Below are 27,588 nucleotides of genomic sequence, written 5' to 3' on the forward strand. Positions count from 1 at the left end.
TATTTTATAAGATGGATTTATTGCCAGCCCAAGCTGACAATGTCAGGGATCCTTGGGACACAGAAGCCCTGCTGCAGGAATTATTGCTCTTTATGACTGGAAAATCACAGGATTTGGGTTTCTTTTGGCTTCTCTGCACCTCCTCTGCCGGGCTGGAGTGGTGCCTGCAAGCAGTGAGACCTGTAAATATTTCCAGTCTAAATCCAAGTTTGTAACTTGCTGTGAAAAATTCCCTTGGGATTGAGGCTCGGTGTGTGAGAGCCTTTTCTGGTGTTTACATTTTTAGGTGTAATAAACTTCCAAATAAATTCCTTTCCCTGTTCAGCAAGTACTTGAGTGCAGCAAAGAGGGATGTAAATAATTTGCATTTTTTAAGGAGTTATTTTGATTTATCTGCTCCCTCTGGGCAGCGTGAGGGGAGTGCAGGGACCTGGATTGGCTGGAGAATGTTGGGAAGAGAAGGGAGCTCAGGAGAATTAAAAAAAATTAAAATAGGCTCCAGTTCTGAGAACCTGAGTGAGCTCCTGGCTGCTTCCAAAGCAGGAATTTTGTCTGGGATGTGGTTTTCCAAGCAGGGCTCGTGCTGACATTCACTGGAGACAGAAAACCTGGGACCAGGCTCCAGGCCAGGCTTTTTATCCCTGACTTCATTTATTTTTCTTGGTTTATCCCACCCTTAATATTATTGCAATGAAGGTTTTGTTCCTAGAGCAGCATCCATCAGGGTTTCCTCTGTCCTGGGAATAAACCGTGCTGGCCCCTCGGGTTGGATTTGCTCTTGGACTTTCCTTGTGTCCCTTTGAACACATCCCTGTGTTTTATTCTGGCTTTGGGGTGGGATTTTATCCATCTGTTTGTGTGAGGATGGTGGCAGGGTTTTGCCACGTGGGGGGTTTAATTCAGTAATTAATTAAGATTAATTCAGCTGTAGTGTGAAATCGCAGTTGCTGTTGCATAAGAAACTGGCCTGGAATGAATTCCATGGATTTTTATCCCTATGAGTGGAGAGTGTTGGTGGGAACAGGTTTGTCCAGAGAAGCTGTGGCGTCCCTGGAAGTGTCCCAGGCCAGGCTGGACTGGGCTTGGAGCAGCCTGGGACTGATGGAAGTGTCCCTGCCCAGGGCAGGGGTGGATGGGATGAGCTTCAAGGTCCTTCCCAACCCAAACCTCTCTGGGCTTCCACGATTTCTACTGGGAAAATGCACACCATGTCCATCACAGAAATGCGTGTAGGAGAATTTGGGACCATCAGCTTGCCTTAAAAATTGCATTTAGGTGAAGTTTAAGTGCTCTGATGAGAATTATTTTATCCAGCTTTTCTTGGCCAACATCCCTGGGAAGCTCATCCCTTTGGAGGAAGAATGAGGGATCCTTCATGTCAGGGGTGATCAGAGGGGGTTTGTTCCCCTCACCCTCTGAAAATCCCTTCTCACCCTCAGGGGTGTCATATAAATCAATCCCACACTGGTTTGGGGATCCCCAATTCCCTATCCCACCCCTGCCATGGGCAGGGACATCTTCCATTATCCGTTATCTCCAGCCTGGCCTTGGACACATTAATTATTGCACCCAGTTTGGTAAAAAAAGAGCAAGGAATGAGTCCTTTCCTTTCCTTTCCTTTCCTTTCCTTTCCTTTCCTTTCCTTTCCTTTCCTTTCCTTTCCTTTCCTTTCCTTTCCTTTCCTTTCCTTTCCTTTCCTTTCCTTTCCTTTCCTTTCCATCATTTTTAAAGAATATTTAGTTTCCCCTAAATATCAGAAATACCACCTTCCTAATATTTCATCAAAACTTTCTCTATACAGTCTGCAGCCTCTCTAAAATGAGAGCTAAAATATATATATAAAAAAGAAAAATTAATAAAACCCATAACCTAAAAGTAAGGCCAGGCATAAAAAATTCTATGTAGAGTGAAAAATTTTTAAAAAATAAAATAAATAGGCCAAACCCTGAAAGAATTTTCTGATTCCACAGATCCAGGGATCTGGGAAATCCACATTTTTGTTCTGTGGGAGCCACTTTCACTGAAAGGGCTTTAATTTTGGATTTTGTGGTTTGCCTTATCAGCAGTGAGTGATTTAATAAAGCTCAGAGCTCGGGGTGAGTCAGGCCTGGCTTTGAAGGGTTCCTACCATGGAATTCTTTTTCCAGTGGTGAATTAATGAGGTTTCAGCTTTCCCAGAACGCCAGACTGTTAAGCTGAGTCTGGATTTTTGAGAGGAACAAGCAGCTCTGTGGTCCCCAAAACCTTCTAGAGGTTTCCTGGATAAAGTTCCCTCCGTGGGGTTGGTGGCTCTCCCGTGGGGTTTAGGATCAGAGAACCAGGGAATCCTGAAGGTTGGAAAAGCTGTCCAAGATCTCCAGGCTGTGCTGAGGCCACCGCTGCCCCACGTTCCCAAGTGCCACATCCACGTGGCTTGAAGTTCCTCCAGGAATGGGGATTCCACTGCCCTGGGCAGCCCATTCCAGTGCCTTTCCTTCTCTTTTTATCTTCTTTTTTCTCTTCTGCCAGAGTTGGGATGAAAGGCTTGACAGATGGAATTTTGTGTTTGGACTCAGATGTTTGTTAGTTCTCATCTGTGTTACAGTGAGTGCTGCAGCACTTCTAGTTAATCAGATAAAAATGTTGAAATTTAATGTATCTCTCTTGTTACAAGGTCTTTTAAGCCCTAAACTGTGCAATTAAGAACTAACACCTAAATTATTTTTACTTTTGACCCAATAACCAAACACCCGTGACCCACAGTGTGGATTTTTCCATCCAATTAAACAAGATCCCACCCAGACCCAAGGAGAAGAAAAGGGTGAAGAAGAAAGAAGACTCCCCCCAAAACCTCCATCGCGCCTTCTATATATTGCTATATTCTAAAACCTTAAATTCTAAATTTTCCACTGTGATATTACACACTTCTATTCAAAGTACACACCAGTGATCCCAGTTCTGTCATTCCATTTTGGAAACCTTCTCCATGCCTCAGGTCAGGTGAAGTGTTTCCCTGGCGGGTCAGTGCCTCACAGCACAGAGAGTTCAAAACTTCCAGTTATCCAGGAGTGGAAAAAAAATTACCAGTATTTAACCTGAACCTCCCCTAGTGCACCTTAGGGTCAATTCCTGTCATCCCTTCACCTGGGACATGGCACAAGAGCCCAAGGCCACCTCGCTCCACCCTCCTGGCCAGCAGCTCCACAGATCCATGAGCTTCCCCCTGTGCCTGCTCTTCTCCAGGCAAAAATTCCAGAAGAAACGACAAAATCCCAGAAGAAGCAGATCCTGGCCCCGAAGCCTGCTCACTTACTGTGGCTGGAGAAGGTTCCTCACCCTGCCCTAACCGTGACCCTTCCTGCAGAAGAAGTCTCTGTGTAGCTCCAGGAGCCGCCTACCAAAACAACCTTGGGATTTTTGTACAGCATTCACATTTAATTCTGGGACCTGGCCCATAAAAACAGCCCTTAATATTCTCCTAGAATATTAAAATGCAACTTTTTGCAATTTTCTGTGCTACTTAATTTCCCAGCCCTGCTCCAGTGTGTTTATTTAGGAAAGCCAGAGGCAAGTGAAGCGAGCTCCAGGTTCCCTGACTTTATGAGGAATCCAAGCTAGGCTAAAATTAAGTGTACTTATTGTTCCAATCCTCCTTCTCCTCTTCTGCTTTTTCTTTTTTTTTTTTTTTATTAAACTGGTCTTTGATCTAAAAATACCAATGCTCTGCCTGGATCCGTAGGGAAGGGCAGGAGAAGCTTCCAGAGCATGAAGGGACGTGCTGAGGGGAGAGGACACGGCGTGTGGAGCACATCCTTGGGAAATCATTGGGAAAAACCCGAGCCAGACTCTTGAATTCTGGATCTGTGATTCCCCGTGTGCATCTTGGAGGGGCTGAGCTTATCCAGCTTCATACATGGAAAGGGAAGGCTGGGATGGAGAACATTGTGGTGGAGGTTATCCAGGACATGGAAAGGGAAAGGCTGGGATGGAGAACATTGTGGTGGAGGTTATCCAGGACATGGAAAGGGAAGGCTGGGATGGAGAACATTGTGGTGGAGGTTATCCAGGACAGGGAAAGGGAATGCTGGGATGGAGAACATTGTGGTGGAGGTTATCCAGGACATGGAAAGGGAAAGGCTGGGATGGAGAACATTGTGGTGGAGGTTATCCAGGACATGGAAAGGGAAAGGCTGGGATGGAGAACATTGTGGTGGAGGTTATCCAGGACAGGGAAAGGGAATGCTGGGATGGAGAACATTGTGGTGGAGGTTATCCAGGACATGGAAAGGGAAAGATGGGATGGAGAACATTGTGGTGAGAACCTGTGGTTCCTCAGCTGACAAGGGAGGACTAAAGCCCCCAGGAATCCAAGAGCAGGGAAGGAGACACCATTCCCTGGGACACCATCACTTCCTGGGAGTTTATGGACAACATCAACCTGGAATCCTGATGGAGCAGGGCTTGGAGACAGCCAGGGGGTTTGTGCCCCACACGGTGCCCACGTGCCAGGCTGACACTCAGATTCCTGTGGTTTGCCTCCACTGTGGTTTTCTATGACTTTCCTGTGTCCCTCACCCCTCCCCACGTGCCACTCCCTTTGATCAGCACTTCCATTTGCATATTTATCATCAATTAGCATTTCCTTCCCAGCTCTTCCCAGAGGTCAATCCAGGCATTGTACTGATGGAAACGGTGAGGGAACATTTCCAGCCTTGGCCGTCACATCTCTGACAGCCAACGGTGACAGTGCCACATGAGCTGGTTTGTGTCCCTTCTCCAGTGGTTTTGGGATTTGGGTGCTTTTGGATGCTGGTCACTGGGAGGACGTGGGCAGCTCAGTGCCAGGAAGGAAACCTGGATCCACTCAGGAACTGGGATTTGGCTCTCAGGCTCTCTGCAGCCAGGGAAGGGCTGCTGTGCCTCAGTGTGATGGAGGTGGGAGGTGTGGACTTGACTTATGGACCAATTTTGGGTCTGCTTTGTAAGAGCTCACTGGGTGTTAATAAAAGTTAAAAATACTTCAGGCTCTGCCTTAAAACAGCCCTGACTGAAATGCAGGAAAATCAGGATTGCAGTTCATCACAGTGAGATAAACCTTGGAGAGCTGCAGGCAAAATGCTGAGGAATTGGGAAGTGTAATGGATGAGCTGGAGAATAAACTGGGATTGGGAAGTTCCAGGTGAGGAGAGGGAGTCCCTGGAGCCTGGAGTAAGAGCAGAGCTTAGATCTGGGTCTGAGTCACGAGGACCAAGCCTTGTTTGAAGTGTTCTAAAGCCCTGATCTTTTTTCCTAAGTGCTGTTGGGAAGCCAAAAACAATCCAGGTTTGCTTTTCCATCTCTCTGGGTGTAGTGGAAGGTGGGAATAATCCCAGTCAGAGGGAGGACAGGAGGAGAAAACCAGCTGGGAGTTAATTCTCAGGAATTCGAGTTCCTGTGCAGTGTCTCATGGAGGAGCAGTGGGAATTCCACATCAGAGGAGGTTTTCCTGGGATCCCTTCATTCCTTTCAAGGCCAGCAGTGCCTTTATGGAAGTGGGAAGTTGAACTCTTTGCTGGGATGACTTTTAATGTCCCTTCTTCAGCACTGATGCCAGGCTCTGCTTTCCTGCCTTTTTCCATCCCCATCCATTGGAGGGTGAGGACATCCCATCTTTTAGGGCTTCATGAGCTCCTGGGCCGTTCATGGGAACAAATGGATCAGGAGGACTCCGTGCTCATTCCCAGCACAATTAATGTTGGGATTCATTAATAAAAGACTTGATACTATCAATAAGAGCAGCAGCCCAATGCTATTAATTAGCAGCACTCATGCTTTTGAGGAGGTTGAGTTGCTGCTACGCTGGTTTTCCAAAACATTGTGCCTTTTAATCCTGGGAAAACGAGGAATGAGTTGGGAAAAGCAGAGCTCAGTCATTCCACCACTGGCACTGGAGTTGGTGCTGGTGTCACCTGGGCTGCAGGTGGCACCTGGAGGCATCTGCTGGTGCGTCCCTTTCCAGCTGGCTGCTTCATCCCATTTATTTAAAATGTGTTTTAGCATTTTCCCTGGATAATGCTGGCTGCAGGAGCACTTTGCCCCCAGGGCCTGGGGCCACCAGGTGTGGTCAGCAGCAGCTCCCTCAGTGCCCTTTTTCCATGGAAGAGGACAGCAGGACACCCCCAAGGGTTGTCTGAGAACAAGGACAAAGCCAAGCCATGGTGGTGGTGCCCAAACCCTGCAGATCAGTCCAAAAATGAGATTTTTAGTGCCAAAATCTGGAATCCGAGGCTCTGCCAGTTTGGATGGAGCTGGGCTTTGCTTAAGGTTAAAAATACATAAATTTCCTTGTTGCACTCTGGTTTTATTTTTAACTCTTCAGCAATTTAATATTTTGGAGGTCTGCTTGTACTCCCCCTAGTTTTCCATCTGCTACTGTGATTAATTTAAGGCCCAGCTTTATCCTGCCAGCCCGGAGCGAACGGAGTGGAAACCTTACCTAGATCGTTTGGCACGTAGCAGCAGACATGAATAACTTCGGAATTCAAGGGAGGGGGAGGGAAAAGCCAAGTCCCCTGTTCCTGGAGCCAGGATGGGGTTGGACAGGAGCCCTTGCAGACAGCAGGAGGCTGTGCTGGATCCAGCTGTGGTTGCTCCAGGTTTGTGTTGGGAGGTGTTGCTGAGCAGTCGGAAGCGCCGTGCTCCGGTTTCCTGCAGCCTCTCCAGGCAGGAGGATGTGCCAGAGCTTGGCTTTCCCCCCCTTTCCCCAGGCCTGTAAGCACCGTGAGGTAGTGGAAAGTTGTGAGTGAGGAAGGTGGGACTGATTGCTCCAGGTTGTGGGAGGAAGGAGCAGAGCTCACCTGGGCTCAGCTTCTGGCCAGAAAGGGGGATTTTTAATCTGGATTGTGTTTGGCAGGAACCATCCCTGGCAGAGCCAGCCAGGGATGAGGATGAGGATGGAGATGAGGATGCACAGCAGTGGGGCACAGCTTCCCACTCACAGAAAAGGGTTTTATGGGAGGGATCCTCGTGGAACCTGGGGATCCAATGAAAGGGAAATCTGCTCTGCTGGCAAAGGGTGTGCGGCTGCACAAGTGGGTGGTGACACAGGGGACACAGGCAGGGGACAGGAGAGAGTGGGGGCATCCCTGCTGGCCACAGCAGGAGTTTGGATTGTTTTAGGAAGGGAACAGTTCTGCTCTCAGAAGCCTTCTGAGCTCTAATTGGGAAAAGATGGAAAGGGAAACCACAGGACATGGACCTGTCATTAACTAAAGAACACTGGGATGTGCGAAGCCCAGGCTGTGAGAGCTGGAAGTGGCCAGCAGACGTCGGTGAGTCACTCCGGGGATCCACAGGGAACAAGAAATCCAGACGACCAGTGTGTCTGGGTGGGTGTGACTCCATCAAAAACTCCTGGAGCCAGCTCAGGAGCCTGTGCCTCCGATCCTGCTGCTGTGACTGGAGTTGTGCACTTGGATTTCAGGAGCCTCCTGGGGTAGTGCCATACAGGGATGTAAAAAGAAATCTACTGCTTTCCATGGAAGTAAAAAATATCCTGGTTTAGGATGCAGTTTTCTAGCAGGGAGTGGCTGTTGAGGGTAAGGAAATCCTTACCCAGGTTTCAGAGAAGCTATGGGGTGGAATTGTGGAATATCCTGAGTGAGAAAGATCATTCAGTGCAGCCCCTGGTCCTACAGAGACACCCCAAAATCCCACCCTGGGCATCCCTGGCAGTGGTGTCCAAACCACAGCCTTGGGAATGTTCCCATTCCCTGGGGAGCCCCAGCACCCTCTGGGGGAAGAGCCTTTCCCTGAAATCCAACCTCAGATTGCATGGCCCAGCTCCAGCCATTGCTCAGGTCCTGTCCCTGCTCCCAGAGAGCAGAGCTCGGAGCTGTCCCTCAGGAGGAAGCTCCAGACTGGCATCTCTCCCCTCAGTCTCTTCTCCAGCTGAACCAACCAGGTGAGCTCAGGTGCTCCCCATCTGTCCCTTCCAGACCCCTCCTTTGGACACTCAGGGACAGATCTGAACCTCCCCACGGCCCTGCAGGTACCCAGGGTGGTTCTTCCCTGCCCAATTCCCTCCAGCAGAGATCCAGCCAAGGACTGCAGGGACCATGGAGTGGCCCCTGGTCCTGTCCATCACTTTAAACCTCTTTCTGGGAAGCGAGTAGGTGCAGTTCACCCTCATCTTCCATGCAGGGAGCCGAGCCTGCCTGCACACGGTGTCCAGAGAAGATTTTCCCTGTGGGAGAGGGGCAGGAATGCCTGGAGTGAGCTGTTGAGGGACGCGGAGTGGTTGTGTGGAGCAAAGCACAGCACTTCCCATCACAGCCTGAGATCAGATGGCTCCAGTTGGGAATGAGATCACTGGAGCCTGCTGCCTGGCTCTTGTTTTCCCTGTTCCAGGCTCTCATCCCTACTGAAGCCCTGCCATGGGGTTTCCAGGCAGGTTTTTTGTCCCAGTGCCAGCCAGGCTGTGTAAGCTGATTAGCTCTGAGGAGATCAGAGCTTGACAAGGGCCGCATTGCAGGTAAACACTGGAGCTTTTCCTGCAGCTGAGAGCCAGTAGAGCTGTGAAATATGGCTCAGGAGTAAGGAATGGTGCTGGAAGAACCCTCAGGAAAAATACCAAGAAGTACATGAAATGATAAGCAGTGCTGATAAGGTTCCTGGTGAGAGACTGAGAGGAGAAGCGAGCGCAGATATGATCAGAGCCTATAAATACTGTCAGCATGACAGCAGAGATGAGCAGGAGAAAGAGTCATTGTTATCTGCTGGAAAACAAGCTCTGGGAAGAGCAGCCATGGCAGCAGGAGGTGTGGAGGGGATCCCCAGGAGCAGGGATGCAGGGAGGGCAGAGGAGCAAAGCAGTCCTCGGCTGTCCCTCATTCCCAAGGTCCTCATTCCCACATTCCCAAGGGTCCTCATTCCCAAGGGTCCTCATTCCCTCAGCTTGCCTGGCTGCCCTGTGCCCATCAGCGTGGTCAGCACTACATCCCCTGGCACAAAATCCCTGTGATCCTGTCAGGACCTTCCTTAAATTCCCATTTTCTGGGTGCCAGTGAGGTGTCCTGGTTGGCTGATCCCAAAGGTGCTGCTTGTCCCCCTCCCTCCTTTTCCCTGGGATGGAAACAAAGGAAGGATGGGCAGAGGATGGGTCTGGGATGGTTCCAGGGATCCCCAGGAAAGCCTGCTGGGATAAATCTGGAGGCTGTGTGTCACACAGCTTGGGAAGGTGCTCCTGGAGTGGGATTTCATTCCTGTGTTCCTGGGTTCTCTCCAGGTGTTCCTGGGTTCCATCCTGTGATCCTGGGTTCTCTCCAGGTGTTCCTGGGTTCTCTCCAGGTGTTCCTGGGTTCTCCAGGTGTTCTGGGTTCCATCCTATGATCCTGGGTTCTCTTCAGCTGTTTCTGGATTCTCCAGGAGCACAGGCAGGACAGTTATGCTGCACATTCCAGGACAGGGCTCTTGGGAAAGCTGCCTTGGGAGCGAGTGGCCTGTCCTGGAAGGAGAGCTCACATCAAAGGAGCCAGGAAGGATAGGGATCAAATAATTGCTGCCTCTCCCCTTCCTTCTGACTCCTGTCACTCACAGTCTGGGATTGTTATCTCTGGGGGTTGGGCAGCAGCAGTCCTGACTCCAGGATCTGTGTCATCCAGATAATGTGGCATGTGGTGACTTTTCCAACCTGGATAGCTGTTGGAGTAAAAGGAAGTGGCATTTCATGGTGCTGTTGGGAGAGCCCCAGCCGGCTGTGGGAGGTGTTTCCCTGGGACCTGGCTGGGGCAAAAAGTGGCTCCTGTGCTGTGGCAGCTCAGGGAATCCTGTGCTCTCTGCTGGATGGAGCTGGATGGTCACAGAATCCAAAAATGGTTTGGATTGGAAGGGACCTCAAAGCTCATCCCATGGGCACGGACAGTTTCCCCTGTCCCAGCCCCAGTGTCCAGCCTGGCCTTGGACACTTGCAGGGATCCAGGAGCGCCCAAGCTTCTCTGGGAAGCTGTGCCAGGGCCTCCCCCCCTCCCAGGGAGCAATTTTCCCCTAAAACCCCAGGAAGTGGAGCTCAGGGCTGGCCCTGAGTGGCTCACCTGTGTGTCCCAGGCTGTGCCCTCGGGTGCCTGACGACTCACCAGCACTCTGAGGCCAAAACCAACACGGAGAGGGAACTCTGGCACCAGGAATTCACAGGGAAACAGTTCAACAGCCTCAGCCGCGCTGCCTTGGTTTGCTCCAGGTTGATCCCTCACGATATTGCTGTCTCTCCACAGAATGCCATGAACCTGCCTCCCGACAAAGCCCGGCTGCTGCGGCAGTACGACAACGAGAAGAAGTGGGAGCTCATCTGTGACCAGGTGAGGAGCCTCTGGAGAACCTCTGGGAGATGCCTGCTCCATCCACAGCATCCCTGGGCTGAGCAGGACCTTGCAGGGCACCTGTACCCAGGTGTTGGTGACACTCCTTCCTTCTGATCCCTTGCTGGTGGCTGCTGCTTGAGCCTTGCAGTGATCACTGGAAGGACCCCAGTCCTTCCTGGAATTCTGTCATTCCATGGTTTGTGTCGCTGATGTTTCTCAGAGGGCTGGTGTTGGATCCCACAAATCTGGGATTTTTGAGCTTTCTGTCCTTTCTGGCACTGACCCCCAGGAGAACACTGCTTGTGACCTGAGGCCTTGGAGAAGGTTCCAGATTTGAGTGATGGAGTCAAAATCATGGGTGTGTAATTAAATAGAAGTGTGTGATTTCACATGGTGAAGGGTTTGGAATTTGGGGTTTTTATAAAATAGTAACAGGTATTTGGGTGTTACAGGCTGTGAGCTCTGTGTTTTGACCCCAGCCTGGATGTGCAAATTCCCACCTCACAGAGGGATATCCCCTTTCTTCTCTGATGTTCCCATCCTGGATTCCCTGCTGGTTTAGCCTTGCACAGGCTCAGCCTAAGCTCAGAGTCCTGCCCTGTGAGTTCTGAGCTGATGATCTCAGTGCAGGGAGTGTTTGTGTGCTCAGGCCACTCTCCGTGGTGGCAGCTGGAGCTGTCAGCTCCAGGGACAGGAGGCTGCTGAACCCCTGCTCACTTCCAGAGGCTGGGAACAATCTTGGATCAGGCAGGGAGGATCAGGCATCTCCTCATGAGCTGTGCAGGGTGTGCAGCAGTTAACAGGATGTGATGGATAAACAAGAATGGAAATGAAATGTGCCAAAGGTGGGATTTGAATTTAGGAGCCAGCAGCAAAATTGGGATCTGCCATGAACTTCAGCAGTAATGGCTGATGGAAATAATTGATCCAGCACTGGGAAAGAGGGATGTTCCCTTGGGATGTAAACTCAGCAGAACCAGGGTGAGAGTTTGGCAGGAGGTCAGGGATAAATACATTTATGGGACATTTCCTACTCAGCTCTTACAGTTGTAGGATGGCTGATACAATCATAGAATTCCAGACTGGTTTGGGTTGGGAGGGACCTTAAAGCTCATCCAGCTCCAGCCTGAGGGACACCTTCCACTGTCCCAGATTGCTCCAAACCCCATCCAGCCTAGCCTAGGACACTTCCAGGGATTCAGGGCAGCCACAGCTTCTCTGGGCACCCTGTCCTAGGGCCTCTCCACCCTCACAGGAAAGGATTTTTTTTCCCAATATCCCATCTAACCTTGCTTTCTGGCAGTTTAAATTCATTGCACAGGTACCTTAAAGTAAAGCCTAATAAAAAATTAGGCTAAATTTTTTTTTTCCCCCACGAGTTTCCTGTGCAGAGAATGTAAAGCTTGAGCTATTAAAAGATTCAGTTTACTGAGACATTGAAAAATGGCAGGAACTGATCACAGATTCCCCATCCCTGGGAGTGTCCAAGGCAAGGTTGGATGGGGCTTGGAGCACCCTGGGACAGTGGGAGATGTCCCTGCCATGGCAGGGGTGGGATGGGATGGGCTTTAAGGTCTCTCCCAACCCAAAAATCTGTGATCCCATACTTTGTGCTCCCAGAGCATCCTGCAGAGGTGTGAGCTCCGTGCTGAATTCCTGCTGGCAGCAGGACAGGCAGGAGCTGTTTGATCCCAGCCTGGATGTGCCAATTCCCACCTGGGAGCTGGATCCACCCTTTGCAGCTGCTGCTGATTCACTGCTGAGCTGCGGGCTGAGATAGGAGGGATGAGCAGATGGGAAGGACATTTGCAATCTGCTTAACTGCTTCTTGCACAACTGATCCACCCCCGGGCTGGGATGAGTCCCTTCCCTGGGATGAGGCCATTCCCATCCTTTGGAAAGGCAGGGAAGCAGGGCTGGTGTCAGCAGCACTGTGCAGTATATGGGGTGTGAAATATTTGTATCTGTCCCTGGAATAACAAGGATGAGGGCACTGCCAGGACTAAGGGTTGTGCAAGATTTTTTTTTTTATTATTCTGAATGCAAATTTTGACTCCTTCTTTCCCATTTTGCCATTTTCATCTGTTTTTGCTAGTAAATCAATGAGGAAATGAAATCTTCCTCTCTTCTGCTGGTTTTCCACTTGGATCTGAAAGTGAAAAAAAAAGTGTCCAGAAATGTTTTTTCTGAACAATCCGTGCAGCAGATCCTGAATATTTATCTGTGGAATATTTGGAGAATATTAGGAGTTAATCCCCAAAAGGAAATGCTCACTTTTGCAAAAATGAGATTAACAAATGTGGGGAACCGGTCTCATGATGATGATGATGACAATAATAATAATAACAATAATAATAATAAATCTGCCATGAATAGGATTATTTGCATTGTTTGAACCACTGTAAGGGCTGCTGGGCTGGTTGTGGAGGACTCATCCCACATGGAATTCTCTCTTCCTTTGTTTTATAAACCTTGCAGATCATCTCAGTGTTGTCCTCAGAGCTTGCTCTGGATAAGGTACAAGAAGGAGGAAAAGAGGAAAGCCAGGAAATTTCTTGTCCACTCTGGAAAGGGTCAAGGTGCCCATCTGAGGGGTTGGCATTGGGAACAATCCAGGCAGGGACAAAGATGGAAATCCAGGAAAAGGGATCCTCAAAGGGTTTTTTGGGTGTCCTCTGTCCAGCTGGGTGCCAGGAGGTGCTGCAGGGGTATGTGGATGAGGATGAGGATGATGCGAATGTGGGTGGAAGGACTTGGAGACATCCTGCAAAGTTCTTCATTGCCCTCTAATGGCAAATGCTGGCAGGGGCATCACCCTGGGACTTGTGGGAATAAGGGATGAGGAGATCCACGGGAAAATTGTGAGGTTTGCACCCAGAATCTCCCTCTGAGCTGTTGGTGGGGCTCTTCCTTCCCTGAGGAAGTGCCAGGAGGAGTGCTGGGTGTTTTGGAGGCTGGTGGCCAGCATGGAGCTCTCGGGGTGGCCTCGGTGAGTGGGGTCCTGGGCCACCCCTCAGCTTTGCTTCTAGGGGTTTCCCTATCCATGGGATCCATGGATGGCTGATGGAGAAGGGCCTGAGCGAGGAGCAGGGTGCAGGGGGGTGCTGTGTCTTTTTTGTCACAAATTCCTCGGTGGAATTCCCAGATTTCTCCTCAGGAATGTGCTGAGTGGACTGGGAGCCCTTATGGTGCCGTCGACCCTTTCACAACAGAGATCCTGGAGTTTCTGCCAGTATCCAAACGAGGGTTTTCCATCACTTTTTATGGGCTGCAGAAGCCTTTTACAGGTCAGGTTTGAGAGCCTTTGCTTAAAAAACTATGGTGTATTCCAGGGAATCTCTCCCTGTTGGGGCAAGCACAGGGTGGAAAATCCTGTGGTTTACTGAATCCAGGAGAAGCTGGGGCTTGGGGATGCTGGTGGCTTCATTGATCTGACTGGGTCACCCTGGGAGAGATCAGACCAGGAGGGATGGAGAGCTTGGAGATAAAAGCATGAGGCGCCCCAGGCTCAGCAGTTTGGGATTGGGAAGGGCTCGGCACCCTGGGATGGCAGGGAGCTGACAGTGACATTAATCCCGGGGGAATGGATCATTCTGCCTCCTCCTTAGTGCTGGGATGAGCAGCTGCTGTCACCTCATGCCATGAGGACACTTCCAAAGTGACACAAAGTTGTCCTGCTGGATGGGACTGAGCCACCCTCTGGATCTGTGGGAGATGGGGAATTAATTCTGCACCGTGTTCATGATGTGGTTGAGTCTCTGCTCCCCAGCTCCTTGTCCGCCTCCTTCCCAGTGATCCCAGTCCGTGGGTTGTGTGATCCCAAGTCGGATGCACCGGGTGCTTCCCAGGCATCTCTGAATCCCAGGAATGAAACAGCTTAGCCAGGGTAATGATAATAATGAGAGTAACATATGTGCTAATGCACAAGAATGCCCTGAATGGTTTTGGGAGCCAAGGGTTGTTGGAAAAGCCACGATTTCCTGGTTCTGGGATGAATAGGTTTTCCAGAGCTGGGTGATCAGGAGATGTGTCGGGTTCCTTGTAGGATCATGTGGAAGAGGAAGGGCCCAAGTCCAGCAATTCCTCTTGGCTGCTGCAGGAAAGCCCCCCCAGGCTCCCTTTTTTTCCTGTATCCGGAAAAGAAAGTGCTAATTCTGGGTGGAGGAGGCACAGGAGAGGTGCTGTGCTGCAGCAACCAGGATTTTCCCTTGGATTATGGAATCGTGGAACGGGCTGGGTTGGAAAGGACTTCAGAGCCATTCCGTGCCATGGGCAGGGACACCTCCCACTGTCCCGGGTTATTCCAGCCTGGCCTGGGACACTCCTGGGGATCCAGAGCCAGGAATTCCCAATATCCCATCCATCCCATTCCCTGTGTCCTGTCCCTCCATCCCTCGTCCCCAGTCCCTCTCAGAACTGAATCCCAGTGAGCTCTGCTTGTTTTTCCCCCCAAGGGAGGTGCCGTGCCCAGCTCATCCCTTTGCTCTCCACTGCTGCTGTCCTTGCATTCCCTGTGCTGTTCCATCCTGCCTTACAACGCCACTCCTCAGGGATTTTCCAAGCCAGAAAGGGCTTTATCCTTGGGAATTAAGCTGTTTTTTTTTTGTAGGTGGCTAACAAAGGCAGCGTGGAGTCATTGCTGCTCCGTGTCCTTTCAGCTTGCAGATAATGCTGGAGCTCACTGCACCCACACAGTGGAGATTAAAAAAAAGGTTTCGCCAGGATTTAGGATCTTTGTTGTGTCTGAATGGCTCAATCCAGGGAAGCCACCATGTCCCAGTCATGATGTCACCCCACAGGATTTGCTGAGCAAAGTTTGGCCGCTCCAATCTGGATTTTAGTTTTTGGGTTTTTTTTAATGTGTGTGGTAAAAATCCCCGGCCTCGTCATTGGGATGGTGTTAAAAAAAATCCTGAGTTTGGAAGCTGAGCTGGCCAAGGAGTGGGTGGGAATTGCCAGAAGTGGAGGGGAGGAGCTGACAGGAAGAAAAGCAGGGAATTTTAACTCTTTAATTATGGTTTTGAAAGCAGAGCAGTGCTTTGGGAATGTGGGTGTTGGGATGCTCCTAAAAGAGAGAACCATGAGAGAATTGCAGTGGCTTCCAGGAAGCTCAGCATGGAACCAGCTCCATTCCCATCTCCCAGTAAGATTTTTGGGAAGAGGGTGGCTGTGTCCAGACATCCAGGGTGATTTGGAGACCTCGCTGCTCAGCCCCAGCCCTGGCCCTTGCAGCTTCTTAATCAGCCTCTAATATAAAACACTGGGAGCTGGAAAAACCCAGACAGGAATTACAGCCAGGAAAGGGCAATTCTAAAGGCTAATCCCTCCTAGCTTTCCAAACCAGCAAAAAAGAAACACTTGAAGGGGCTGTAAAAATGTTTCCAGGCCTAGGAGATGTTTAGCACAGGTGGTTTTTCGGTCTCTCCTCAGGTAAGAACATTGCTGCTCGTGGATAACGTCCTGAAAGTCCTTTAACCCAAATAATTCCACTCCACAGGAACCAGCAGCGTCTTTTTAAACGAAGTTGCTGCAGGGATTATTGCATAAATACATAATTACAGCCAGGTTTGAAGAAAACAAACAAAATCATCCAGTAGCTGCATCCCAGACTGCTAAATGTGCTCCTTGAGTCTCTTCAAACATTTCATTTTGAAGATTCCAGGCAATTAAAGCTGGAGATTGGGAAAAGCTCCCGTCACTTCAGCAGACAAGGGTTTGATTATTTGGGAAGAGAAATGAATCCATCAGAGCAAAAGAGCTTCTCTGGGGGTTTGGATTGGGCTGAACAAGCTCTGCCTGCAGCAGAGAACCCCCAGAAAGGGGGGAATAAATGGAAGAGGGAAGGTGGAGCATTGTTGGGGTGGGATGCTGCTGCCAGGAGGACGTGGCAAGGGTTGGAACTGGAGGATCCTGGAGGGCTCTTCCAACCCAAACCACTCCGGGATCCCAGGAATTCTCTGTGTGCCCCATGGGAGCCACTGAGGTGAGGCTGGCTCCAGGAATCCCTGACAGAGAGCCAGGAAGAATCCACCATGGTGGATGTGGTGCTGGAGCAGGACAGACCCTGCTGGGATCACTTTGTCCAGAGAAGAGCCCTTCAGTGAAGAACTTTGCATTTTCTGAGCTGTTTTTAAGATAAAATAGGAAATGCCAATTCCAGGGCTGTGTGGAGGGGCATGGAAAAAGAATTCAGCTGTAAAAGAGGAAAGCCATCAGCGCTCTGTGACTTCCAGAGCTCCCACCAGGGCTGGTGGAGCTCAGGGAAGAGTTTTTCCTTCATTTTTTTGGTTTTCCTGCTGGGTATGATGGATTCCTCCTTTTCCAGCAAGCAGCAAGATAATAACAGGGAGAACTTGTGGTGTTCAGACAGTTCTGGTGACTGGGCAGCAGTGTCCTGTTCAGTCTGGAATAACTTGGGGATAATGCAGTTGGAATTCCATCCTGACCTCATAAAGGGAGGTTTCAGATAACACTTGTAAAATGGGAAATTTCAGGGCATTGGGATGAGATCTTTCCTCCAGGGAAAGGGGCAGAATAGCTTAAAGTTCTTCCAAGATACAAACAGGATGGGAATTTTTGGGAATGCTGCGAGGAGGTTTGGACACAGCACACTGCCCATGGACCAGCTCGTGTTTCACAGCAGCTTTGGTGGGATAAACTTCCAGCTGGACGCTGGGAAAGCAGGGAAAAATCAGGGAGCTCTCAGAAGACAGAGCTGGTGTTCGTCACCAAAATCTGGGGCTGAGGGGGGATTGGAGATCCAGTGATCCCTGTGCCTCGAGGAATGCCACAGGGCAGGGATGGGTGGGATGCTGGGAATTGGGAATTCCTGGCTGGGAGAGTGGGGAGGAGCTGGGATGGAATTCCCAGAGAAGCTGTGGCTGCCCCTGGATCCCTGGAAGTGCCCTGAAATGGGGTTAGGAGCAGCCTGGGATGGTGGAAGGTTTTTTCTGAGTGATTATATAGGATTTTGTGTTGGTGCATGCATCTCCTCTCCTGACCCTTCTCCTTCCTCTCCATGCTCCTGCTGAGCAGAAACCCTGGAATTTCAGATGAATGTTCAACTAAAACTCAAAAATCCCACCAAATGTTTAAGGTGTCTTTTTTATACCGTTGCTACAAATTTATAAATCCATTTAAATATATTTTATTTGCATGCATAGGGTCACCCACTCAGGAATAGAATGCATTATAAATATATATATTTTGTAATATGTATGTGGTGCATGTGTTTTCTGGGTAAATACAGAAGAATGGCTGATGTTCATTCCCGTCTCTTTTCCAGGAGAGATTCCAAGTGAAGAATCCTCCACACACTTACATCCAGAAGCTGAAGGGATATCTGGACCCAGCAGTGACCAGGAAGGTGAGGAGCATCCTGTTTCCTCCTGCCTGTCCCTCGTTCCTCAGCCAGGATGGTCCAGGTTCCTTCCTGCCTTTGTGCAAATGCCCTGGAAAGTGTCAGGGAGCAGCAAAGAGAAATTGGGGATTTGCTGCAGTTTTCCAGCTTGGGAAGGAGGGCAGATGTTGGGAAGGACCATCAGACACGGAGCACAGCTTCAGTAAACAATGTGATTGATTGTCTCTGAGCTGGGCTTAGGCCTGGCTTTGGCTGAACCCCTGCCTGATGGTCCCTCCCTCAGCCCTGGGAAGGGGTGTCCAGGGTTTGAGTCCTTTTCTCTGGGAATTTTCCTGGCAGAGGCTCAGTGCAGCTGACTGCACCATTCATGGTGGTCAGCGTCATCTGTGGGGAAGAGTTCCATCCATGGGGAAGAGTTCCATCCATGGTCATCATCTCCATCTGTGGTGATGCGTTCCTTTCGTGGTGACAGTTCTCATCCCTGGTGACATCTCCATCCATGGGGCTCAGCTCCATCCATGGGGCTCAGCTCCATCCATGGGGCTCAGCTCCATCCTTCGGGCTCAGCTCCATCCTTAGGGCTCAGCTCCATCCTTAGGGCTCAGCTCCATCCATAGGGATCAGCTCCATCCATAGGGATCAGCTCCATCCATGCTGACAGCTACAAGAGCCTCTAAAACCCACCCGAGATGGAGCAGAGCCCAGCAGCTCCTGCCCTGGCCTGGCTCTGCCTCCTTCCCAGCAATTCCAGGTCCTTCCCAGCAATTCCTGCTCTGTCCTGCCCTGCCCTGATCCCAGTTCCTGCCCTGCCCTGATCCCAGTTCCTGCCCTGCCCTGATCCCAATTCCTGCCCTGCACTGATCCCAGTTCCTGTCCTGCCCTGATCCCAGTTCCTGCCCTGCCCTGATCCCAGCTCCTGCCCTGCCCTGATCCCAGCTCCTACCCTGCCCTGATCCCAATTCCTGCCCTGCGCTGATCCCAGCTCCTGCCCTGCCCTGATCCCAGCTCCTGCCCTGCGCTGATCCCAGTTCCTGTCCTTCACGGATCCCAGTTCCTGCCCTGCCCTGATCCCAGTTCCTGCCCTGCACTGATCCCAGTTCCTGTCCTGCCCTGATCCCAGCTCCTGCCCTGCCCTGATCCCAGCTCCTACCCTGCCCTGATCCCAATTCCTGCCCTGCGCTGATCCCAGCTCCTGCCCTGCCCTGATCCCAGCTCCTGCCCTGCCCTGATCCCAGCTCCTGCCCTGCCCTGATCCCAGTTCCTGTCCTTCACGGATCCCAGTTCCTGCCCTGCCCTGATCCCAGGTCCTGCCCTGCACGGATCCCAGTTCCTGCCCTGCCCTGATCCCAGCTCCTGCCCTGCGCTGATCCCAGTTCCTGTCCTTCACGGATCCCAGTTCCTGCCCTGCCCTGATCCCAGGTCCTGCCCTGCACGGATCCCAGTTCCTGCCCTGCCCTGATCCCAGCTCCTGCCCTGCGCTGATCCCAGTTCCTGTCCTTCACGGATCCCAGTTCCTGCCCTGCACGGATCCCAGGTCATTTCCCTTTGGAAAACATGGATCCTGCCCCGGTGATCCCATGGCTCAGGGAAGGTGCCCCTCACTCCCTGTGCTCCCAGCTCGTGTCCTTGGGCAGAGGGAGGCCCTGGGACAGCTCTGCTCTTGTTGGAGCCTCCAGCCAGGAAGGAGCAGGGAACCATTTCCTTGACATTTCCCTGGATGGATTTTTCCCAGCCCGGTGAACGGGGTCTTTGTGTTTTTCCTCCGGAGGGTTTTGGAGATTGTTCCGTGTTTGGCTTGGCTCCGTGGGCTCACATTGGAGCCTTTCTTACCCGAGGGTCCCATGACAAATGACAAACCCAAAGAGCCTAAAAATAACCACCCTGAGTTCCTGCCTGCTCCTGGGTTATTCCGGATCAGCCGCAGCCTTTCCTCAGCCCCGGCTCGCACGGAGAGATTTCCACAGGGATGGAAAATCAGGATTCTCGCTGGGACTGAGGTGGTGTGAGCCTCCAGCTGAGCCAGTCCCACATCCAGGAATTCCTTCCCACTTATTAGTGTTTATCTTTTATTATTTTTGTTCTTTAGTTAGAGTTGGGATCAAAGCACGAGAGACGAAGTTTCATGTTCAAATTTAGTTCTTTATTAATTCTTATTTATTAGTGAGGGCTATAGCACTTTTAGCTAACAAGCTAAAAATTAAAAAACAGTATTTTGCTCGTTACAAGGTTTTTTAAAGCTGAACAGTTTAATTAAAAGTTAATAGTTAGATTATTTTTATTCTTGACCCAACACCTGTGACCTGCAGTGCGGCACTTCTCATTTAACCAAAAAATGCAACTTCAAACTAAGAAGAAGAAGGAACAAGAAGGAAGAAAAAGCCAACACCCCAGAACTTTTATTTTGTCTTATTGCCATATCCTAAAACTCCAAATTTCAAACCCTTCAAAATGTGACATCACACATTTTTATTTAAACTACACACCGGTGACTCTCAACTTCATCACTTTAATTTTTTTTAAGGTCCTGTGGGGGTCAGTGTCAGAAAGCACAGGAAGTTCAAAACTCCCAGGAATTAAGGTTCCTGCCCTTGTCCTTCTTCACCTGTTTGGTTCTCATTTATTTACCTGGATCAGAAATGGGAATGTGCCAAAAGCAGCTGCTCCAGAGGGAAGAGGATCCTCCAACCCTGCTCCATTTGGGATTTCTCCAGCTGTTCCAGCACTTTTCCATGCCCTGGGAGAAGAGGATCCTCCAACCCTGCTCCATTTGGGATTTCTCCAGCTGTTCCAGCACTTTTCCATGCCCTGGGAGAAGAGGATCCTCCAACCCTGCTCCATTTGGGGTTGAGGTGCCCCTGCTGCCTCTGTCTCCTCATTTTCTAAAGCACAGGGGCTCTGCAACCTTCCAGAGAAAGTTTGATGTTAAACCAAAGTTTTTAAAGAAATGTTTATTTATCTCAGACTTTTAATTTCCTCCATCCTGGAAGCTCCTGGGAGCAGGAAGGATTTCTCCACGTGTGTTTTTGTTGACTGCTGGGCTCTTGTTGCTGCATTCCTGGGGATTTAGAGGAGTTCTCAGTTACCTCCATGTTCTCTTCGTTCCCTCTGTGCTGGGTGAGATGTTGATATTTTTTTAATAGAGCCTAATTGTTATTTTTGCTGCTCATTCCATTGCAGAAATTCAGGAGAAGAGTCCAGGAGTCGACTCAGGTGCTCCGAGAACTGGAAATTTCCTTGAGGACAAACCACATTGGGTGAGAATTTTTGATGCCTCTTGTTCAATTAATTTTTAATTTTTTATTAATTTTATTTTTAATTATTATTAATACATTTATTTTAAATGATTTGTTTTATTAATTTATTTTGATTATTTTAATTTTTTTCTTTTAAAATGGATTTGTTTCATTGATTTATTTTTTATTATTTAATAACTTATTTTTTCATTCTCAAGGCGCCTGTCTTTGAGAAAACACCCCTTTGCATGCCATGAAGTGATGCCACTTGATTGATAATTAAAGCCTGATGGGCTTAGTTAAGGGGAGCTGGACATCTCAGGAGGATAATTCATCTTTAATCCTTTGCTGATGGATTCATCCCCATTTTTCTGAGGGCTGAGGAAAGGTTGGAGTCAGCTCCTGCTCAGTCAGAGCACAGGGAGTGAGGCTGTGTCCAGAATAAAAATAAAATAATATAAAATTACATAATATAAATTAATATATAATATAAATTTATGTCTCATCCCCCCTGCTGTCTTACAGCTTTAACATGGGGCAGCTCCTGGAGCCTGCCTGGGAATAACAGCACCAGGATTTATCCACAAAGCAGCAAATCCATCCCAAACTGCTGCAGGGGAATTGCCAGAGGTTTAGGTTTTTTATCAGACATCCCTTTCCCATCCACATTCCCAATTTCACCTTCCTGTGGGACCAGAAGCTGCTCCAGCATTGGGGCATCAACCAAGGAGCATTTCCAGGTTTTTTTCTCCATGATCACACACCGTGTCCAGCTCAATCCCATCGACTGTTTTTTTGGGATTCTGCTGGGATTTTGTGGGAATGGGAATATTTCAAGCTGTGGGAGGAATTGCACTGCCAGCGTGGTGATGGGGACATTCCTTGGAGCTGCACCATCCCAAAAAAACTCCTCCCACACCCCTGCCAGGTTTTCCTTTCTTTTCCAGCACAAAGGATTCCCCAGCAGAGGCTTGAGGCATCCGTGGATGCTCTTGGATATTTGGGATGAGCAGGAGGAGCCTCAGTGCTGCACCAGGGCAGTAAAAGAGGGAACAGCACCAGTGATCATTCCTTTGGAGCCCCTGGATCAAGGATTTTTTTTTTTCCCCTAAAACAAATTTTATAAAACACCAGGCTGGTTATTTTTTTGCAGGGAAATGGTAAAAAATGTCCCCTCAGAAGATCAGAGGGGGTGAATTCCCACTCCACGAGCCTGGAGCTCCACTTCCCTCCCTGGATTCCCTCATTCCAGTGGCACTCCCAGGGCTCAGAGAAGAGCTGAGGTTCCTTTTCCCCCTGGATTTGCCCCCAAGTGGATGGATTTTCAAATTTTTCTTGGAATTTTCAAAGCTTTGGAACATAATCAACTTTTCCTGAATTGTTTTGCAAAACCCAGGGGCCAGAATTCACTGTCACAGGTGAACACCTTTTAAAAAAACGAGGCAGAATTGCTGCTAAATGTACACCCTGGGTATCCATCAGAGATTCTTTTCCTGCTTTTCCAGCCTGCTGGAAATCAGGATGAGATCAAAACCCAGCCAAGTCCCTGTGCTGGGAGTTGACCTTCACAGTGCTGCAAAAAAACCCCTCATTTCAGTACATTTGGAAAAGCATCTAAAGGACTCTTTAAAGTCCTCTAAATCATTTTTCTTTCCCTGAGTGAGATCCAGAGTGCTGCAGAGGCTCTGTGTCTGGTTCTTCTGAGGATTCCAGGGATTCCCAGATTCCCAGGAAGGCTCTGATGTCTGGTGTTCCTCTCCCAGGTGGGTCAGGGAGTTCCTGAATGAAGAGAACAAAGGCCTGGATGTCCTGGTGGAATACCTGTCCTTTGCCCAGTATGCAGTCACGTAAGTGAGACATTCCTGGGATTTCCTGCCAGCAAAATCCATGGATATTAGGGAATATTCCTTCATTCCCAGGGGGTTTAGCATTGAGCAGGCTGCCCAGGGCAGTGGTGGCGTCTCAGTCCCCGGAGTTGTTAAAAAAAATGTATTTTGGTGGGCATGGAAGTGTTTGGTGGTTCTGGTCTTTTCCAGCCTCAATAATTCTATGATTCTGTGGGCCTGAGAGCAGAGGAAATCTTGATGTGAGTCTGGAATTATTTCATCACAGCAGGCCAAAAAAACAAAAACAAAAAAAAAAACAAAAAAAAAACAAAAAAAAAAAAAAAAACAAACAAAAAAAGCCACACACCCAAAAAAACCCCAAACAAAAACAGAAAAAACAAACAAAAAAAACAACCACAAAAAACAAACAAACAAACAAAAAATCCCTGACAAACCTTAATTTAAATCTTGGGATTATTCACCTCTACTCATATTTTTTATCTTGGGTCTCTGAGCATCTTAGGGGTGGAAAACCCATCCCACAACGTGTGGAAGGATGCAGGATTCCTTGAAGATGGGTTTGCAGTTGGTGTCCAAAGGAATTCCCAGGCTCCTGCTGCAGCATTTTGGGAGGAGCTCAAACTCAGGAGCAGTTTGGTAGTTGGGAAGATTGGAAACACGAGGGTTTTGTGACATTTAGGATGTTGGGATCCGATGTAGTTGTTTGGATCTGAAAAACCAGTGGGGAAAATCAGCTCTCAGTGGAGATCTTCAGCTGAGAATTTTGTTTTATTGTCATGGGGTCAGCCCAGACTGGTTTGGGTTGGGAGGGACCTTAAAGCCCATGGACAGGGAACCTTCCACTCTCCCAGGGTGCTCCAAACCCCATCCAGCCTGGCTCTGGATAACTCCAGGCATGGGGAATTAATCCACATTCATTCAGGATGCTGTAGCAGATTATTTTCTATAAAAATGAAAAAGAAGCCTTAGGTTAAAGACAATTTTGGAGCAGAAACTCAAGCTGGGGAGAGCTGATAATTTATTTTTAGCAAGGCTGCCATCAGATTTATGGCTGTCATTGCCCAGAAAAGAGATTTGTGGTGGGGCTGCAGGAAAATTTATGAGGGAAAATCCTATGGTTTCAAATGTTACCCACTGGAAAAAACGGTGCACGGCAAAAAAAAATGTTTGTACGAGGCCTTTCTTCCTAAATTTATACAAATGCACACAAGGAACTCGCTGGGTTTTTCCCCTCTCGCGTGGGGAACATGAGTAATAACCTCAGGAGCTGGAAGGGGAACCAGCAATTCCTGCTTGGAATAGCAGAGCAACGGGCAAGGAGTCAGAAATCAGGGAATCTGGGGTGGCTCTGGTGATGCTGGAATGTGCTGGGAGGTTTGTGGGGCTGAACCCCTGGGATGAGGAAACCAAAGTGGTGCTTGCACAGCTGATTTATGGAGGTTCGCTGGAGAGAAATCCCAGAATTCCCACTTTTTCCTTCCAGGCAGGGATGTTCCTCAGCAAGCAGCCCGTGTTGGATTTATTTTATATCCAAAGCCCTGTGGATGTGGCACTTGGGGACAAGGGCTGCTGGTGGCCTTGGCAAGGAATGGTTGCATTCCATGGTCTCGGAGGGTTTTCCCAACCTGAATGAAGCCGTGGTTCTGGAATTTCCTTCCCCATGTGAATCTCATCCCATTTCCCTGGACTTTCCCGTGTCCCTCCAGCACCACGGCTCTCCTTTTCCATCTTCGTTCCACCTGCTGATCTCTCAGAACCCTGGGGTGGTTTGGGTGGGAAGGGACCTTCCCAGAGCTGGGGGATCAGTTGGGTTTGATGGTCTGGGAGGGCTTTTCCTTGGCTTTGGTCCCATTAGGATTCTGCGATTCCACCAAAACCCGCAGCGGGAAGGAAAACTCGGCGCGCGTCTCTTCCGCCTAACCCAGCCTTGGAATGTCCCTTTTCCTTGCAGATTTGACTTTGAAAGCCTGGAGAACAGCCTGGAGAGCTCCATGGACAAGTCCAAGCCCTGGAGCCGCTCCATCGAGGATCTGCACAGGGGCAGCAATCTGCCCTCTCCCGTTGGGAACAGCGTCTCCCGCTCCGGCCGACACTCCACTCTCCGGTACGGAACCCTTTGTGGGAATTCCCAGTTGCATTGGGAATTTTCCCACCAGGATATATCCCTCGTGTGCCCCCTGTTCCCTGGGGAACACCTCCCATCGAGGGGTGGCACGTGAAGGGATTGGTGGTTTGAGGTGGAAGGAGCCCCTTGGGGACAGGAATCACTTCCAAGGGCAGGATGAGAGGAGGATGTTTCCCTGTGCGGGGGAAGCCGTTCCTCTTCTCCAGAATGGAGCTCAGCATTTCCATGGACCCAGCCACGGGCTCCCGTCCCTTCCAGCAGCACATTCCTTCCGTGCTGCCATGAACTGGATTTTGGATTCTTTGGAAAGGCCACGTCCCTCCCCCAAAGCTGCTGTCACCCTCTCACCATTCCATGCTCGACTACCAAGTCTCTCTTTCCCAATATTCCTTATTTTTGGTTCCATTTCTGGAAAAGGCAGGATCACTTCCCAGGATTGGCTGACAGTCACCTCTCTTCCATTCCTTGGATGTCCCACTCCACCCTCAGCTCCCAGTGCTGTTACTCAGGATACAGCTCAGGTCCTTTGGGATTTTTTTTTTTCTTTTTTGGCTTTTATGGAGTTTTACTCCATAATCCTGTGAGCATAGCAGAGTCCAAAAATGGATGCAGTGAGGCCTCACTGCCGGCCTGTCCCTTCCAGCAGAGGTGGTTTTGCTTTGCCAGGCAGTGACCTTGGCCCTGGGGTCGGTGTTGAGTGGCTCCAAACCTTGTACCTTGATTGAATTCCCAGCCCTCAGGCAGTGGAGAGGAGGGGAGCTCTGGGAAAGAAACCCAGCTGTGGAGTGCAGCAGGGTCACTTGGCCGGTTGATTTAGGGTTTTTTTAGTGGTTTTGGTGTTCGTTGCTCTTTAACTGCGCAGCTGGAGGAGGCTCCAGTTCCGCTGTGTCCTCGGGATGAGTGCTCGGGATTAGGAATGCCTAAACCAGGAATACCTTACATGTCTCTTACATTGTTTCTCTTCATTTCCTTCCACCTTTCTCGCATCTCCCTTTTTTGCTCACCTGTCTGACTCTCCGTTTCAACATCTCTCCATTCCCTTTTCCCGCTGGAACGCTCCTTCCCCGTCCTCCCGCCCTTCCCGCTCCCCCATCCCTCCCCGTGCTCTCACCTCCTCTCACACACCATCAGATTGGTTTCTCTGCCCGACCACCTTGAGCTCAAACGCTGCCACAGCTGCTTGGCAGCCACCTGCCTGTGGAGCAGCTTCCCTTTGCGCTCCGCCGATGGCGCTTCCGCCCGGAAAATCCCGTAAGTCCCAGTGGAAGCTGTCCCTGCAGGGCACGGAGCCCCGGGGCCAGCGCTGCTGCCGTGCCATGGATAATGTGGTGGCCGCACGGGCTGGGACAGCCCCAGCCCCAGGAGAAAGGCTCCAGCACGTGTGGTTATCCCATTATAATTCCCGTTCCCTGCTGTGGGATTTTGGCGGAGAGAGGCGAAAGCGGTTGGCGTGGAAGAGAGAGCCGAGTTCTTATCACGGTGCAAATAGTTGTGTTTGATACCTAGACTTAGAGCTTTTTGTCCTTGTCCCTCTGATTTCCCCTTTTTGTTATAAATAGAGGTTTCACTCGGACCCAAAAACTGCCACGGAAACGGGACCCAAAATCTTGCCCTGCCTCCAGAGCCATCTGAGGGCTGGGGAGGAATTTTGGATTCTTGGATTGGGTTTTAGAAGGATTTCTTTCTTTAAATCTGTGTTTTTGATATTCTTTGAATCTGTATTTTTTATGTTGTTTCAAATGGGCATTTAAAAATGTCTTTTTTTTAAAATACGCATTTTTAAAAATACGCTTTTTTTAAAGCTCTGTTTTTAAAAGTGTGGTTTTTTTTCAATAGCTGGGGATTATGTGTGTTTAAAAAAAAATACCCTGAAAGCTAAAGAAAGGTAGGTGAGAAATTTTTAAGAAGGGAGAGGTTTTTTTAATAGTTCTAATTTTTTAATCATGATTTTTATAATTAGTAAATATTGGTGGACTGAAGGAGAATCTCTTCAGAACAAGGCAGGTGCTCAACTGAGGAGGGGGCACAGGGTGGATTTTTTTGGCAAAATCAGGAGGTTCTGCCCCTTCTCCGGGTGGTAGATGAGATTTTTGGGATGTGTGTGGGAATTCCTGGAATGCTGGGAGCTGTGCAATGAGAGGAAGGAGCCCCAGAATCCCAGACTGGTTTGGGTTGGAAGGGTTTGAACCCATCCATGGGACACCTCCCACTCCTCCAGGCTGCTCCAAGCCCCATCCAAACTGGGCTGAAAATTTTGGAGGAGACAGGAGAGGGCTGAGAAAATCTCCAGAAAAATGCAAAATTCAGGAGCATTCTGGGATGGGCAGAGCTCTGCCCAGGCTCCAGGACCATCCCTCTCTAATTCCAGCTCCTTTTAGCAGTGCTGGAGCTGCCAATTCCCTGCTCCCTGCGTTTCCCTGGCAACTGAGAGGGTTTTTTATCCTTAAGAGGAGGCACAGGGATTTGGGAAACCAACACCAAAACGAGGGCAGGAGGATGAAAAAGGGGGAAAGAACCTGTGGGGATTTCATTGCTGCTTTTTTGGGAGAAGGAGCTTTGCTGAGAGCCAGAGTCTGCTGTCAGATAAATATTAATGCAGGCTTTGCAGCATTAGAAATTCCCTTTGTTCTGAGAAAAATATTGGAGTTTTCATGTGGATTGAACTGAGAAACTTCAGTTCTTCCTCCAGAATCTGCCGAGTGTGTGA

The 27,588-nt window shown here is 49.5% G+C and overlaps 1 protein-coding gene across 4 annotated transcripts in view; it reads left to right on the forward strand.

Moving 5' to 3' along the window:
* Positions 1-27,588, forward strand: part of FMNL2 (formin like 2) — a 114,963-nt gene that overhangs the window by 54,261 nt on the left and 33,114 nt on the right. For all 4 annotated transcript variants that reach the window (XM_062498117.1, XM_062498115.1, XM_062498116.1 and 1 more), the window contains exons 2-6: positions 10,230-10,313; positions 17,602-17,682; positions 20,854-20,930; positions 22,673-22,756; positions 24,708-24,860. In XM_062498117.1, the coding sequence (XP_062354101.1) occupies positions 10,230-10,313; positions 17,602-17,682; positions 20,854-20,930; positions 22,673-22,756; positions 24,708-24,860 (479 nt within the window). The remainder of the gene's footprint in view (positions 1-10,229; positions 10,314-17,601; positions 17,683-20,853; positions 20,931-22,672; positions 22,757-24,707; positions 24,861-27,588) is intronic.

This window comes from Cinclus cinclus, chromosome 9, assembly GCF_963662255.1.
Source record: "Cinclus cinclus chromosome 9, bCinCin1.1, whole genome shotgun sequence".
NCBI classification, from domain to species: domain Eukaryota; kingdom Metazoa; phylum Chordata; class Aves; order Passeriformes; family Cinclidae; genus Cinclus; species Cinclus cinclus.